This window comes from Mus pahari, chromosome 5 (genome assembly GCF_900095145.1).
Source record: "Mus pahari chromosome 5, PAHARI_EIJ_v1.1, whole genome shotgun sequence".
NCBI classification, from domain to species: Eukaryota; Metazoa; Chordata; class Mammalia; order Rodentia; family Muridae; genus Mus; species Mus pahari.
The window spans coordinates 52,956,529-52,973,024 of NC_034594.1; the positions used below are offsets into that span (position 1 = coordinate 52,956,529).

General features: G+C 55.3%; 2 protein-coding genes across 3 annotated transcripts in view; both read left to right on the top strand.

Annotated features, from left to right (window-relative positions):
* Positions 1-3,921, top strand: part of Slc11a1 (solute carrier family 11 member 1) — an 11,856-nt gene extending 7,935 nt beyond the window's left edge. The window contains exons 10-15 of the mRNA XM_021198140.1: positions 1,275-1,364; positions 1,461-1,580; positions 1,869-2,018; positions 2,556-2,629; positions 2,984-3,137; positions 3,241-3,921. Of these exons, the coding sequence (XP_021053799.1) occupies positions 1,275-1,364; positions 1,461-1,580; positions 1,869-2,018; positions 2,556-2,629; positions 2,984-3,137; positions 3,241-3,357 (705 nt within the window). The 3' untranslated portion in view covers positions 3,358-3,921. The remainder of the gene's footprint in view (positions 1-1,274; positions 1,365-1,460; positions 1,581-1,868; positions 2,019-2,555; positions 2,630-2,983; positions 3,138-3,240) is intronic.
* Positions 3,922-8,582: 4,661 nt separating this feature from the next.
* Ctdsp1 (CTD small phosphatase 1) lies at positions 8,583-14,348 on the top strand. 2 transcript variants are annotated; one of them, XM_021197744.2, is made up of 7 exons: positions 8,583-9,061; positions 10,379-10,527; positions 10,898-11,002; positions 11,121-11,177; positions 11,745-11,837; positions 11,947-12,132; positions 12,519-14,348. In XM_021197744.2, the coding sequence occupies exons 1-7, from the start codon at positions 8,995-8,997 to the stop codon at positions 12,645-12,647; spliced, it is 786 nt and encodes a 261-aa protein (XP_021053403.1). In that variant the 5' UTR covers positions 8,583-8,994; the 3' UTR covers positions 12,648-14,348. The 2 variants fall into 2 exon arrangements, with proteins under 2 accessions (XP_021053403.1, XP_029395008.1); XM_029539148.1 differs by lacking the exon at positions 8,583-9,061 and adding an exon at positions 9,964-10,072 and having other exon boundaries at positions 12,519-14,068.
* The last annotated feature ends 2,148 nt before the right edge of the window (positions 14,349-16,496 follow it).

The following is a 16,496-nucleotide window of genomic DNA, read 5'->3' on the forward strand; positions in this document are numbered from 1 at the left end:
TTCTTTCTTTCTTTCTTTCTTTCTTTCTTTCTTTCTTTCTTTCTTTCTTTCTTTCTTTCTTTCTTTCTTTTCAAGACAGGGTTTCTCTGTGTAGCTCTGGCTGTCCTGGAACTCACTTTGTAGAACCAGGCTGGCCTTGAACTCAGATATCCGCCTGCCTCAGCCTCCCAAGTGCTGGCTTTAAAGGCGTGCACCACCACCACTTGGTGGAAGCTCTTTCTTTTCTTTTCTTTTCTTTTCTTTTCTTTTCTTTTCTTTTCTTTTCTTTTCTTTTTCTGAGACAGGGTTTCTCCGTATAGCCCTGGCTCTCCTGGAGCTCACTGTCCAGGCTGGCCTCGAACTCAGAAATCCGCCTGCCTTTGCCTTCCAAGTGCGCCACCACTGCGCTGCGGAAGCCTATTTTCAAGTTCAAGTGACTACAGGCTCTTGGATGAAGGAAGGGGGGTGGGAGTGGGGCTGTGGAATGTGGTGCCAACACCAGTGTACTGACCCCAGAGCCCGAAAGCCCAGTTCTCACCTGGAAGCTGCATTGTAAATTCTAACAACACATTCACAGCAAGAGAAATAAGACCAAGCTGGGCATGGTGGCTCATAACTTAAATCCTAGCACTCAGTAGGCAAAAGAAGACAGATCTCTGTGAGTTCAAGGCTAGCCTGCTCTACACCAGGGTATTCCAAGACAGACCCAGTTATATAGAGACACTTTATCTCAAAAAAAAAAAAAGAAAAAAAAAAAAGAGAAAAGAAAAGAAAAGAAAAAAAGAAAACGAAAAACAAAACAAAACTCAAAAGCTGGGTGTAGTGGTGCTCGCCTTTAATCCCAGCACTCGGAGGCAGAGGCAGGCGGATTTCTGAGTTTGAGGCCAGCCTGGTCTACAAAGTGAGTTCCAGGACAGCCAAGACTACAAAGAGAAACCCTGTCTCAAAAAAAAAAAAAAAAAAAAAAAAAAAACCCTCAAACCATTTTTAGCAGTGTGTCTAGGCAGACATAGCCTGCAGGGCCTCAGGTTTTCTTTTTGTTGTTGTTTTTTTATTTGAGACCAGGGTTTCTCTGTATAGCCTGAGCTGTCCTGGAGCTCGCTCTATAAACAAGGCTAGCCTTGAATTTACAGAGATCTGCCTACCTCTGCCTCCCAAGTGCTAGGAGTCTTTAAGGCATGCGTGACCACCACCGCCAACCTGGACAGCCTGGGTGGGGGCCTAGCTGGGGTCCTGATTTTTCAAAAGTGAGTTTGTGTTTTCCCACGTCCTTCGTACTGACTCCCGGCCTGCAGTTCAACATCTGTGCCAACAGCAGCCTCCAGAACTATGCTAAGATCTTCCCCAGGGACAACAACACAGTGTCAGTGGATATTTATCAAGGAGTAAGTGCCACTCAAGCCCAATGCTTGGCCACGCCTTGTCGGGGGTGGGGCCTCGATTGGGCCGGACCTCTGTCTGATCACGCCTCCTCCTTCTAGGGTGTGATCCTAGGCTGTCTCTTTGGCCCTGCGGCCCTCTACATCTGGGCAGTAGGTCTCCTGGCAGCGGGGCAGAGTTCTACTATGACCGGCACCTATGCAGGACAGTTCGTGATGGAGGTGGGTATCGAGGGCCCAAGGACAGCAGACACACTGTTAGAGGTTTGGACGCTGGGTCTTTCTGAGTTGCAGAAGGGTAAGATGACAGAATCCTCCAAAGGTGTTCCATAGTCAGCAAACCAGTTATGGGAATCCTCCCTCTCCCGCTCGTCCTTTCTCCCACCAACAGGAGTCAGATCTAACCCCCTATTTCCAACACAGACAAATGCATGGGGTGGGGGGGTTGGAAGTGGGCGTCTGAGACTACTGAGGCCACGTAGCCCCACCAGGGTGCTTGATCCCACCCAGGGCTTCCTTAAGCTGCGGTGGTCCCGCTTCGCACGGGTCCTTCTCACTCGCTCTTGCGCCATCCTGCCCACTGTGTTGGTGGCTGTCTTCCGAGACCTGAGGGACCTGTCCGGCCTCAACGATCTACTCAATGTCCTACAGAGTCTGCTGGTGAGCCCCGTAGTCTAGGAGCACAGCAGCCCCCTCCCCACCTTCCAAAAGTCCTACAGGGTTTGCCTTAAACACTCACAGGATTCTACAGTCACACCAAAAAGCAAGAGTCCCCGCTGTCCCCATTCCACAGATATAAAAATCAATGCATTGGGTTGGTTGACTGGAGGCTGAGCTGACTGACATTCAAATTCCAGCAGTCTGAGAGCCCTGCATACTTTCAAGACACAGAATACTGCTCAGGGCTTGTTTTTTTTTTTTTTTGGGGGGGGGGGCGGGGGTTGAGATAAGGTTTCTGTGTGTAGCCCTGGCTGTCCTGAAACTCACTTTGTAGACCAGGCTGGCCTCGAACTCAGAAATCCACCTGCCTCTACCACCCAAGTGCTGGGATTAAAGGCCACCATTGCCTGGCTGCTCGGGGCTCTTAGGGAAAGTTCCCAAAGGCTGCCAGCTAGAGGAGAGGCAGAACTCCCCACTCCCACTCCCTGCTGTGCCAAGGCAGGGTCTCTCTGCCTCAGTCTCCACCCCTGCCCACAGCTGCCCTTCGCTGTGCTGCCCATTTTGACTTTCACCAGCATGCCAGCTGTCATGCAGGAGTTTGCCAACGGCCGGTGAGTACGCCCTTCCCCGACCACCCTCGACCACCGCGGTCCCGCTTTCTGTACTCTCAGCCACGCAGAGGCAACAACTGTTATCTCCACCTTCCCATGAAACCAAGGCCCCAAGACCATAAAGAACTTGCCCAGTGTCGCACAGCTACTAAGTATGGGAACCAGGGTTTGGTGGGCACACTCCTTGCCAAATCCTGTCAGTAATGGAGCCTGAAGAGCCTCCAAGTGGCTAATGGGGTCTGTCTGCTCTAGACGACACAGGTGGTCCTGAGGATGGGGGTGGCCTGAGGTGGGGAGAGCATCCAGGTGGCCCAGCTGTATCCAGCCAGCCCTGAGCATCCATTCTTCTCCCAGGTTGAGCAAAGTCGTCACTTCCTGCATCATGGCACTGGTCTGCGCCATCAACCTGTACTTTGTGATCAGCTACCTGCCCAGCCTCCCGCACCCTGCCTTCTTCGGCCTCGTGGCTCTGCTCGCCATAGGTTACTTGGGCCTGACTGTTTATCTGGTACTTATCTGGGGTCAGCCACGGGGCAGGGAAGGCAGGAGAGGGAGACACAGGGGGCTTCTGCGGAGCTCTGGCCTCTCCTCCACTCATGGTCCTTCCCCAGGCCTGGACCTGTTGCATCGCCCACGGAGCTACCTTCCTGACCCACAGCTCCCACCGGCACTTCCTCTATGGGCTCCCTACCGGGGAGGAGCAGGGAGGCTTGCAGGGTTCTGGGTGACTGCAGCATCCGGCAAGCAGAGAGGCAACAGGACAGACACAGCAGGGCGATTGGAGGTCCCCTACCGGCTTTCTGGGTTACCGGTTTCCAGTTTGGACAAGTGCTTTACCTCAGAGTAAAATGACACCCTTCTTATCACCATAACCTAAGAGACTTAAAAAACACAGTACCTGGGGCGAGAGATAGCTCAGGCGTCAAGAACACCAGCCACCCTTTCAGAAGACAGGGATTCAATTCCCATCATCCACGTGGTGGCTTTCAACTGAGCTTAACTCCAGTTCCTAGACCGCCTCAAACAGAACCCAAACAGAACCGCCACGACTCCACTGTCTCACTCCAGGGAGTGGAAGATGAAGAGTTCTAAGTCGGGGCTGGAGAGAGATGGCTCAGCGGTTAAGAGCACTGATTGCTCTTCTAGAGGTCCTGAGTTCAAATCCCAGGAACCACATGGTGGCTCACAACCATCCGTAATGGGATCCGATGCCCTCTTCTGGTGTGTCTGAAGACAGCAACAGTGTCCCCACATATATAAAATAAATAAGTAAATCTTCAAAAAAAAAAAAATCTTAAAGAGTTCTAGGTTATTCTCTTGTTATAAAGTGAGTCCAAGAGGAGGAGGAGAATCTGACAAACGTGAGGGGAGGAAGGGTCGGACTGGAAGAAACTTAAAAAATTAGAAATAGTCCGATGAACCAAAGGGTAGCTCCCCTCTGTTCCAAAGCGCTAGAAAATCTAAACGTCAAAACCCGAACCCTCCAAATGACTGTACGGAAACCTGTTTTCCAGAGAGTAAAACCTAGAAACTGTCCCTTGTCTTTCAGGAGCCAGGCCATAAAGAACCCAAAAGTCTGTGCCTTCAAGGCCCAATTCATTTGCCATCTCCCCAGGGAACTGGGCTGACCGGACTCCCACGCTGCGCTATTAGGGTTCCCTGCGCTCCACTCTCAGCTCCCCCTAGGGGCAGGGACGCTCCCTCCCGAGCGCCCACACTCCGGCCTAGGCCCTGTCCTTCAAGGGCAAGCGGAACTCAGGTGAGAGGAGGGTGCTTTCTCCCAGGGCCGCAGAGGCCACCCCGGCCCCCGGGCAGGGAGGAGCGGCGTGGGCGGGGAACCCCCCTCCTCGGCAGACAGCGTCCCGGGCCCCTTCGCCCTGTGAAGACCTAGCACTTTGCAGACGCTCCCTAGGCAGTTTCTAGGCTCCCCTAAGTCCCTCCTCCTGACTCCTCCGGTTCCTTGCACTGTAGCCTAGAACGGCTCAGAGCCGCTCGGGGGAAGGGGTGACCGGGGACCCTTTCCCCAGGGTCCAGCCTGGGGGAGCTTCGCTGTCTGAAAGTAGCTCCCATGCCCCGGAACCCAGCTGGGAAGGCCGTGGACTGGCGCTCAGAGTGGGGCGCTTGTTTATGAAAAGAATTTCCTCTTTCTTAAAAGGGCAACGAAAAGAGTGGGGCCCAAAAGGAGCAGCGAAGGGAGAGGTCTGGGTGCCTGAGCAAGAAAGAGGACTTCCCCTCGCCTTAGCGCCTGCTGCTGGAGAAGATGGGACCCCAGATAATAAAGGGGTAGGGGGCTGGCAAAGAAAGCATCTCCAGATTCCCCTCCAATTTCTCCCGTGTTCCCCAACTTGGTGCACATTCTGGCAATTCACTTGGCACTAATTGAATGCTTTATTTATTTTTCATTTTTAAAAAAAAATTTTTGTGATAAGCCCTGGGTTAGAAGTGGAGGAGAGGTAAAAGTCCCGAATTAAAGAGGATGTCAGCTGTCCGGGAGCTCCCAGGGGAAGAGGGTGGGAGGGCTAAGTGAGGGCAGGATGAGGCCCGCACCTGACACAGTGAGTTCTGGAGGACTATTGAGCACAGGATTTTGAAAGTTAAATAAGAAAGGGCTGTCAGTGAGTGTGTCCACAGTTCTTGGTTCTCAGACGCTGTGGAATGGGGTTGGGGGACCCAGAAGGAGGGAAAAACTGATCATATGACTAGTTACGTTTACGTTTAGGACTTAGAACTGGGCGCTGAGAAGGTAAGTTTGGCTCGGAACACTTACTGAACACTGACCTCCTTAGGACTGAACACCCCAGCTCCTCCTGCACGAGCTAACATGGCAGCTAACAACAGCCTGGAACCCCAGCTCAGGGGACAGGACACTCTTCAAGCTTCCAAAGGCACCCCAACACTCACTGCATACACTAACACATATACGTAAAAATAAATCTTAGCGACACTGGCACACTCCTTAATATCAGCGCTCTGGAGACAGAAGCCGGTGGAGCTCCATGCACTGGAGGCAAGCCAGCTCAGGCTTAGTAGCAAGTTTCAGTCCAGCAAAGGCTCTGTAGGGAGACTCGCTCTCAAAATTAATAATAATAATAATAAAATCTTGGGGTCAGTGAGATGACTCAGTATGTCAGGGTACCAGTCACCATTCCCAAAGACCAGAGTTCCGTCCTTGGGACACACATGGCTGGATTCTCTAGCTCCACACATGTATTATGACACATGCCTGCTCACACACTCAAAAATAATGATTTAACCCGCCCCACGCCACAGGGTTTCCCTGTGTAGCCCTGGCTGCCCTGGAACTCACTCTGTAGAAGAGACTGGCCTTGAACTCAGACATCTGCCTGCCTCTGCCTCTGGAGTGCTCGAATTCAGCCAACCTGTCTGATTTACCCAGGCCCAAGGTCGGGGATAAGGTCGCCATTTCCAGCCAGGGGCGGGAACTTAGTGCTCCTCTGTCCCCGCGGTGGCCCTAAAGACCTCAGCCCCCAAACTCAAGTTGAATTTAAGGAACGAGGCCCACCTTAGGCTCCCCACCCACCCCCGCAGCTCCATAGCCCTCGGTGGGAGTCAGTCCGCGCATAACTGCTTCGGGGGAGCCGGCTAAGGGCTTCCTACCAGAGCTCCTGTCCAGTCCACAAGCAGGAAACTGAGGAGCTGGAGGGCAGGACCCTTGTCTCAGGTGCCCCACGGTATCCTGCTTAGTCCCGGAAGGCAGTCCACACCATTGTTTTTTCTTGGGGATGATGGGTGTTAAAATAATAGTCTTAGGGGCTGGAGAGATGGCTCAGTGGTTAAGAGCACTGACTGCTCTACCAGAGGTCCTGAGTTCAATTCCTAGCAACCACATGGTGGCTCACAACCCTCTGTAACGGGATACCTTCTTCTGGAGTGTCTGGTATACTCCTCTACATAAAATAATAAATCTCTAAAAAAAAAAAAAAATCATAATAGACTGTGTGGGTAAAGCCCCTCACCAACTGCTGGGTGAGGGGAGACAGCAGTGGAGATCGAGCCATGCTCCCCTGCGAGGAAACAAACAAGACCCGGGCTCATTCAACTTCGGGTCACACATTTCCTTCTGGAAACAGTGCAGGCCCAGCTAAGAAAGCAGAGGCACCCCCGGTGGGCCTGGCCAAGAAGAAGCGCTCAGAGAGAGGTGGAAGGGCCTGGGCTGAAGGCTTCATTTTTCCCAAGCTGTCCCTCTTCTGTCATAAAGGCAAGAAGGGGATCTTTCCGAGGAGCCCGCTAGATCCCGAGTGCAATTAAGAGCGCGCGCCCCTGGGCACCAACACACGGGAGGCGAAGACCTTGGGGTGTAAGGATGGTAGGCTTGGGGCTCCCCAAGGGCAGAAGGAGGGGTCAGGGATCAGCGCCCCACACTCGCAGCTCGGGCGCACGCAGAGCAGGGGCCAGGCTCCCAGCCCGCTCTCTGCTGGGAAGCCACAGGACGCCCACCCCACCACACCCGGCCACAGGGCCCAGGGGAGGAAGTGAGGCGTGCATGTCAAGGCTTGGCATTCGTGTTTTTTAAATTAAGGCGAATGAAAGGAACTTTGTAAGACAGGAAAAATAAAAAATAAACGAACCGCAGCCCTAGAGCGGCGCAACTGGGGGGCTTCCTGCGAGAAGACTCTGTGTGCAAACGCAGATTCAGGTTCTGGCTGGGGTGTGTCACCACAGATCCGGTGACACGTGTGTTTAAAATCTGAATGGTTGCAGTCTCAGGCGCCCGCCCTTGGGCGCTGGGCCCTCCCTCGGCGGGCGTCCCCTGATCACTCGGAACACAACCAGCCCTAGACCCGGCCCCTCTAATAATCATAGATAGGGGCGGTGGGGTGGGGGTGGAGGGCCTCTAAACAAGGTGGTATTTCTTCTAGTTGGATGGGATTAGGCTCTGCCAAGGGACGAGGGGCACGTTCCAAGCCGAGGGAACAGCACGTACAAGATACGAGGCTCCCTGAGCAGCAGAGGCTCGGCTTCTGCCAGGGTTTGGCAGGGGAAGAGGGCGAGGTTTGCCACAGGACAATCGGTAACGGTAGGCGCCGAAGTGGACTTTTCAGTCCTGGGATGTACTCGAGGCTGCAGTGAATGCTGATAGTTACAGTTGGACCACGAACATCATTTAGGGCAGAAGAGGTGACTCAGTCCCTGCTCACACAGGCCACCTGAGTTCAGGTGCCAGCACTCACGGCTAACAACTGCCTCCAACTCCTGCTCCAGGGGATGGCGCCCTCTTCTGGCCTTTGAAGGCTCCGGCATACATACACAAAAAATCAATCTTTCTACAATTCCATAATTTGATGAGTTTGCATAACCGGACCTAGCAAGGAATGCCTTTGGGGGGGGGAGCGGGATATTCACAACGTTAGACAAAAGACTCATTGTACAGGCGGTGAGAAGGCTTAGGGGGTAAAGGTGCCTACTGGCAAGCCTGACCACCTGGGTTTGATGCCTCTCCCAAAGAGTGGAAGAGAACTTGTGATCTCCATTCGTTGAACGTGTACGCTCCACACACAAATAAATATAACTTTACATTTTTTAGGGGCTGGAAAGATGGCTCAGGGACACATGTCACTCTTAAAAGAACCCTATTTCCATTCCTAGGGCCCACACGGGCTATGAACTCCAGTTCCAGAGGAATCTGACGCCCTCTTCGGGCCTCAGAGTGCACTACAAATACGTGGAGCACATACATATATATATATATTTACAGGCCATACACATAAAATATTTCAATTTTTTTTTTAAAAAAATTCAAGCCCATTTTACAGAAAGTTAGCGTCATCCCATTTTCCAGAGGAACTAACGGAGGCAGCTCGTGTCAGCACTTTGGAATGCGCGGAGGTGGAGCCCCGACGTCCTCCCCGATCGGGCGCTTGGGGCGGGCCTCAAGCCCCGGGGCTCCACGGCCCGCAGCGGCGGGTTACCGCTGTCCGCTCTGCCACGCAGCCGCAGACGCTCGGTCCGGCCAGCACACCGCAGGAAGAGAGGCGACGCCCCCTGGATCTCCGCAGGAACCCGGCCCGCCTCCCAGCCCGCCGGGCCCCAGAAGTGATGAAAGCGGCGGCCGAGTCCCAGGCGCGCCGAAGCCGTTGCCCTTTTAAGGGGAAGCCTTGAAACGGCGCCCGGGTTCCATGTTTGCATCCGCCTCGCGGGGAGGAAACTCCATGTTGTAACAAAGTTTCCTCCGCGCCCCCTCCCTCCCCCTCCCCCCGAGAACCTGGCTCCCCTCCCCTCCGAAGCTCGCGGGGATCCCTCCCTCCCACCCTCCCCTCCCCCCCGCGCCCCGATTCCGGCCCGAGCCGGGGGGGAGGCCGGGCGCCGGGGCCAGAGTCCGGCCGGAGCGGAGCGCGCCGGGCCCCATGGACAGCTCGGCCGTCATTACTCAGATCAGCAAGGAGGAGGCGCGGGGCCCGCTGCGGGGCAAAGGTAGGCGGGCGGCGGGAGGGGAGGACGGGGCTAGGGGGCCGTCCCCGCGCCGCGGTCGCTGCCGCTGCCCCGGGCGCGCGCCTCGGCCCGGCCCGGCCCGAGCCCCCGCCGGTGCGGCCGAGAGAGAGAGTTTGAACTCCGCGAGAGTCGGAGGCGCTGGGCGGGGCCTGGCGCCCGCGGTGCGCTCGAGTCTGCTCGTGGTGGGGAAACTGAGTCAGAAGGCGAGCGAGGGGCTGGCGGGCTCCCGGGCGTCGCCCCCTCCCCCAGTTTGGCGCCAATGGGACGAGAAGGTGGGGGGGGGGAGGCGGCCGCCCGGCCACCCGCTGAGGCTCCGCCCCCCTCCGGGCTGAGGTCTGGAAGGGGTGCCGGGGTGACAGCGGGCTGGGGAGGCTTGCAGGGATCTCCCGCCAACTCACTCACAGCAGCCAGGTTCCCCCCCCCCCAAACTCGGGCGTCACGCGTGGAGGTGCGGACGACACCCTCGGAGGCAGAGAGCCTCCAGCCCTGCAAGAACAGACTGGGGGGGGGCTTGTGTCCAGCTGGGCACGCGGCACCCCGGCTGCCACAGGCCAGGCCGGTTGGCGTCGAGCCTGTGCACGCTTGCACCCACCCTGTAAGGGGTGCTGCCCGCCTATGCGGAGCCCCTAGGGCTGGCAAGAGTGGGGCTCACCCCTCCCTCCCCCGTGTGAATCTCAAGATTGTGAAGTCACTCCGGGTTTGTCCCCTGTCCAGTCCTAGCTCTTGGGGGGTGGGGGCTGAAGGCAGAAAGGACCAGAGACTGGTGGGGGTAGGTCTGTCTGTTTGGACAGGCCGCTGCCGCTCAGTAAGTCTAAGGTTGAGACGGGGCGGGGTGAAGGAGGTGGGGCTGGCGGGGCTGACAGCCCTGGGACACCAGCCTCTGGGCCCAGGCTCAATGAGGACTTTGGACTCACTGGGTAGACAGAATGGAGGGAGAGTGGGAGTGGACGCTAGGGCCCCGAGCCCTGAAGGTCCTGAGCAGGGGCTGCTCAGGTAAGGTCCATCTGTGGGGTCAGGTGATTGAGAGCCAACCGTGAGAAAAATCGGACCCCTCCTCGAGCCACCTACTCAGGAAAGTGGCTGCCTTCCTACCCACACCAGATTTCCTTATGTCGCAGAGTTGCAGGGGCCCTGAAGTGACCCGTGGTGGGGGATCCTGGAGGGGGGGGGGGTTCTGGAGGATAGCCAGTCAGAGCCACTCTCATGTGTCTCCTGATGGAGCAAGAATACTCACATTCTGTGTGCTCAGTGCATGCGGCCCCTGCAGGCCAGTGTGCCCACATTCATGTCTTGCTTCAGGTGACCAGAAGTCAGCAGTTTCCCAGAAGCCCCGGAGTCGGGGCATCCTCCATTCCCTCTTCTGCTGTGTCTGCCGGGATGATGGGGAGCCCCTACCTGCCCACAGTGGGGCTCCCCTGCTGGTGGAGGAAAATGGCGCCATCCCTAAGGTTTGTGGCGATTTGGACGCACTGGGACCTAGCCGGAAGTAGACTTGGCAGATGCACATAGGGGTATAGGCCGAACTTCACTGATAACATGTGCAGATCCTAAAATGTGCAGAGAGGGAACGCGCTTGCCCGCTAGGTCCTCCCCCTTCCCAGCCCTGCTGCAGCCTCCCAACCCACAGTTATGCCTTCCTTGCTGGTGGGAACTTCATGAGGTGAGGAAGAACGACCCATTTATCTTACCCCTGGCTCACAGTTTGCAAGACCCCAAAGCTGGGGAGGGGGTAGAAGGTCTGGTTGGGTCCTCAGATAGAGAGATTTGGGGAGGGAAGCCCATGTAGGAGGTGCCCTTCCAGCCCAGCCCTCCCCACAGCACACCCCAGTCCAGTACCTGCTTCCCGAGGCCAAGGCCCAGGACTCAGACAAGATCTGCGTTGTCATCGACCTGGACGAGACCCTGGTGCACAGCTCCTTCAAGGTGGGCGCTGCCCGGCACCTCTCAGCCTCTAGTTTCTTGGAGGGGGGTGGTCTTTGCTGGATTTTCCACCCTTGGGATTCCTTCCCCGCCGGCTCCAGCCATTCTTCTTTCCTTACAGCCAGTGAACAACGCTGACTTCATCATCCCGGTGGAGATAGATGGAGTGGTCCACCAGGTGAGGGTCAGAGGGAGGTGGGGAGCTTGGTGTCTGTACTACACCCAGGTTCCTCCCACCAATCTTGAGAGAGTCCCACATGGGACTTTGATAGATGGGCCATGTCCAAAGCTCAGACAGAGTGAGAACCCAAGACTACCTGGTACTCCAGAGATGGAGCCAGACTCCCAGACCTGCAGACTGGGCTCCTTCTGGTCCTGTCTTGTGGAGCCCTCTTTCCCCTCTTACCCCCACTGCCCGGGACCCAGTTCAAGTAATTCAGGATAGGTTGTGGTGCTGACCAGCCTGTTCTCCATTACTTGGCTCGGGGGCCGGTGCCCTGCAGCCTTGGGGTGAGAGGGCTAACCTGGACTCCTGCATTTGGATAAAACCAATGTGGGAAAGGGAGTGACTCCCACTAGGTGAGGTGGGACCACTGGGATCACATTCTGATCCTCTTTAGGAAGGGGGGGATGGTTGGGGCAGCCTCTTTAGACTGCCCTTCCTCCTCCACTGTTCCTGTCCCCCTTTTTATGGATCACCCCTAAGCCTGTTGGCCGGCAGCTCCCTCACTAGATCCTTCCCTAGGTCTATGTGCTGAAGCGGCCCCACGTAGACGAGTTCCTGCAGCGAATGGGCGAGCTCTTTGAGTGTGTGCTGTTCACTGCCAGCCTTGCCAAGGTGAGCCCTCACCTCCCTCGCCTGGGGTCTGGGTCAGCCAATACCCTCCCATGTTCAACATGCAGACCTGGACATTACTCACTCTGAGGTGACTAACCTCCTACCCCAGTATGCAGACCCTGTGGCTGATCTGCTGGACAAGTGGGGAGCCTTCCGTGCCAGGCTGTTTCGAGAGTCGTGTGTCTTCCACCGGGGGAACTACGTAAAGGACCTGAGCAGGCTGGGCCGAGACCTGCGGCGTGTGCTCATTCTAGACAACTCACCCGCCTCCTATGTCTTCCACCCAGACAATGCCGTGAGTACAGGAGACACAGTGGCTGAGTCAGGGCCGGAGCATATGTGGGGGGAGCTCCCCAGCCCTACATGTGGTGGTAGTGGGGGGCTGGTAATGTCCTATTATCTCTGGCTGGAGTCCCATCTGACAGTCTTCAAAGCTGCCAGTCATGGCCTGTTGATGGGATGGAGTGAAGGCAGTGAGTCCCGTTAGGCTCCTGCTGAACGAAACAGTAAGCTTAAGTATGTTTGTGGACATTTTCCTTACTGGTATCTACAAATGAATTTCACTGTCAGCTGCTAAAAGCCAAAACAACAAAACCCAGACAAGTATGTGCCTTGTGGGCAGGGATTGGGCGGGACAGGGGACGCCCTGGGACACCAGCCCTCCTCATGTCGTCTCTCCAGGTACCAGTGGCCTCGTGGTTTGACAACATGAGTGACACTGAGCTACACGATCTCTTACCCTTCTTTGAGCAACTCAGCCGCGTGGACGACGTATACTCAGTGCTCAGACAGCCTAGGCCTGGGAGCTAGTGAGGTGTCTTGGGGCCAGGACCTGCCTCTCACCAAGGCCTGTGCCTCTTTCCAGCAGACTTTGGGCACCTGCCTGTGCTGTTAAAACGTGCGGGCTGTGTCATGTTCAAGGCCCTGGGGAAGAGGTGTCTCTCCTGCCGTGTTGCATGGAGGACAGTGAGCCCTTGGGCCCCTGTGTCAGTGCCTTCAAACTTCTTCCCCTCTTCTCAGGGGACCTGGGGGGCCCTGCCTGCTGCTCCCCACTTCTATCTTCTCCACGCTGCCATGTTTCTCTGCTGCCAAATTGGGCCTCTTCACCCCAGTTTTGCTTTGGGGGTAGGGACAGGGTTTTTACTGCCCCATGCCTTGGAGTCCCCTCACCCCCCAGTCTGAGAACAGTGGACACCCAAGTGCCTTCCATAGAACCCTCTTTACTGGTCAGCTTTTCCCAGCTCTAGGCTGACCTGAGAGGAACCAATCTCTCCCCTTCCCCTCCTCCCTCCTGGGATGCCAGTGCCTCACCAGTGTTGTACATGGGCAGGAGAGGAAGAAAGTCTATTATAATACACTTGTCAAAGAGCTGGGTCCTTCCTCGGGAGGAAAACTCCTGGTCCAGCTTGTCCAAGGCTGATGGCTGCTCCACATCTCACTTAAGCCCCAAGTCTCCCCAAAGCCCTGGGGCTCAGCAGGATGCCCCTGTGGTGCCATATAAATATGTATATGTGTATATAGATTTTGAAGGGAAGGAGAAAGGAAAGGGTGGGAACAGGCACTCTTCCCTTAACCCTTCCCTTCCCTGGGCCCAGAAATTGGGGGAGGGAGGGAAAGGATTTTTACATTTTTAAAACTATTTTTCTGAATGGAATAAGCTGGGCTGAGGGGTCAGGCCCAGTCTTCTCTCTGTCCCAACCCTCAACCCTTTTTACTCTTCATTCAAAAAACATTTATTGAGTACCTTCAGTGCCCAGCAGTGAGCTAGTCCCACTAGCTTAGAGGGAGGGGGTCATCTCTGCTTCATTTTTGGTGCCTCTAAGCCCCAGATGTCACGTGCCTTCAGAGTATCAACAGGAGGTGGAACCTTCTTGTGGGGTTCTGGAGTCTCCAAACCTTAACCAAGCTGGTCTCTCCTGTGCCAACTCCTTCCCAGTTCCATGCAGCCTCCTCCGTGGCCCCACCCCCACCCCCCGCTGGCTGGGGGCAGCTCCCGGGTTTCTGCCTTCTGTTTTTAAAGCCCGTCTCCATACCTGCAGTCTGCAGTTCAAGCCCTTAGGCTCTCTCCCCAGATTACGAGGGTTAAGGGGACCCACAAACAAGTGCCAAGGGGGTTGGTGAAGGGAGAGAAGATGGTTGGCCGGAATCAGATGACCTTCCCGATTAAGTGCCTTCTCTGTGACCTGAGCACCTCAGTGTGATAACTAAAGAGAAAGCTAGACCCCCTCCTATTCTGCCTCTGTGGTTTTTGGGGAGGGGACCTGAAGTGCGTGAACGTCTCACACCTGTGACTGCAGTTTTGACTTTTTCATAACCCCGCTGGACAGGAGGAAGTTAGCCCAGAGGGACTGCCTGGGCACTGGATCTGAGTTCGATTGCTAGAGCCCACGTGATGGAAAGAGAAAACGAACTCCCACAAGTTGTCCTCTGACCTCCTTACATGCACCATGGCACGAGCTCTACCCCCACAGATACACGCACTCTAAACAAATAAAAAATACACAAAAAGCACCGTGCCCCCACCTATGGAATGCGGGGTGGGGCGGGGCGGGGCGGGAGACGGAAGGCTGGGCAGATTCGGGCGGCCCTCAGCCGACAGCCTTCCGGGCGATGGGGCCAGCAAGGAGGAGACTGGGTGGGGCGGGCGCCCGGAGGCCTCCTGGCCGCGCCCCGCGGCCTCCGGCCAGCGTTGACCACGCCCCTCCGGCCAAATTCGTCTTCCGTGAACCCCGCCTGGGCGGGGCAGGAAGTGCAGGGCCAAGCGGTTGCTTGCCGCTAGGGGCCTCCCCGCCCTTGCGGACCGACGCTGGGTTCCGAAGCTTGGCGCTCCCGGATCTGTTAAGGACGAGGGAGCTTACCTCGTCCACCTTCCTCTGAAAGCGTGGAGCTTCGGACGTTCTCCGCACACAGTGGAGAAGGGGTGGTGTACACCTCCCAAGTACTGGTCTCTAACTCAACCTCCTCAGGCCATCCCTTATCATCACCAAGTAGCCCCGAGCTTCCTTTTGCTGTGTGTGTGTGTGTGTGTGTGTGTGTGTGTGTGTGAGAGAGAGAGAGAGAGAGAGAGAGAGAGAGAGAGAGAGAGAGAGANGAGAGAGAGAGAGAGAGAGAGAGAGAGAGAGAGATTGTGTGAGATTGTGTGGTAGGGGAGGGCCGCAAGAAGTGTGAAGCCGCCCCTTTTCGCATCTGCCTACCTAATTCCAGGAAACTCCCACCTGAAAAGAAGCCTATCCCGGAATCAGCTCTGGTCTGGAGCTGCAGGGACCGGGAGAGCCTTTGGCAAGATTTATACCCTTGCCCCTGGCCTCCGCCCGCCCTCAGTCAGGATCAGGCTTGGTTTCCTGCTCTGTATGCAAACGGTGGTCGCCTCAAATTTGCATCCCGGAGACCAGACAAGCAGTGCACCAGCTTTCATTGAGACTCAGTCAAACTCCCCGATCCCACAACCCCACACCCTTTGCCCACGCATAGTAAACTCTACCACATGTGTGGGCACTTCCTTGTCAGCACCAGCCAAGGTCAGGCTGTGCTTCTGCTCTCAAGGAACTCTTCTCAACATTACCGCAAGCAGCTTTAGTTCCCGGAGCTGGAGAGATGGCTCAGCAATTAAAAGCACTGACTGCTCTTTCAGAGGATCCCGGTTCAATTTCAAGCACCCAAATGGGAGTTCAGAACCACAGGAAACTCTAGTCCCAAGAGATCCTATGCCCTCTTCTGGCCTCCGACGGCACTGCAGGTATGTGGTTCACAGCCATACATGCAGATAAAACACAGTAAAAAGGGGGGTCGAGGGTAAAGAAGAAAAACGCCATTAATTCTAGACGGAAAGATACTTGGTAACTTTTAAGTATGAGTATTCTTTCTCTAGGATCAGCTGCCTCTACCGAACGTCGTTAGTGTTTCTTTGGGGTTAGTTACTCCAGAGAGGCCTCGGAGGATCAGTCCCTCAGGGTGCCATTGGGAATATTTCTGGAATTAATGCGTGATTAATTAATTAAAAGAAAGTCTGAAAAAGAGAAAAAGGGAGTTAGGCATAGCGAGTGCAGGTGTGCATGCAACCTGAAATTTAAGGGAAGAGGTAAGATAAGTTTCTGGAGCCTTTGATCATGGAGGGGGGGGGATCCCTTTCAGCAGGGGCTAGGCTCAGCACACTAGTAGAGCACTTGCCTCGCATGCCTGAAGCCTGGAATGTTATCCCCAGTACTGAAAAAGAAAAATCTGATGGTAAATCAGAAAGATTCATAACTTACTGTTTCTGTGGTCCATCTCCTCAGACACGAGGTAGGTAGTGTTATCCACCTGTTGACTGACGTCTCTTGACCCTCCAGGCCCCCTTGTTCGTTGGCTTTTGTTTGCTTGCTTTGTGTTTGGATTCTGAAAATTGAACTACGGACCTCATAGATGCCAGGCAAGTGTTTTACCACTGAGAGCTGCACTGAGGTTTCAGTACTTAGGGTAAGTGTGAAGGATGAGTAAGCTTGGGGAGAGCTGCCTTAGCTGACTGTGTCACCGGGAAGAGCTGAGCACGTCTTTAATCCCAGCACTTGGGAGGCAGAGACAGTCAGATTTCTGAGTTTGAGGCCAGCCTGGTCTACAAAGTGAGTTCCAGGACAGCCAGGGCTACACAGAGAAACCCTGTCTCGAAAAACCAAAAAAAAA

Coding starts and splice junctions, on each gene's coding strand:
- Ctdsp1 (XM_021197744.2), top strand. CDS start 8,995: ATGGACAGCTCGGCCGTCATTACTCAGATCAGCAAGGAGGAGGCGCGG. Junction 9,062..10,378: donor GGGCCCGCTGCGGGGCAAAG/GTAGGCGGGCGG, acceptor GTCTTGCTTCAG/GTGACCAGAAGTCAGCAGTT. Junction 11,178..11,744: donor TAGATGGAGTGGTCCACCAG/GTGAGGGTCAGA, acceptor ATCCTTCCCTAG/GTCTATGTGCTGAAGCGGCC.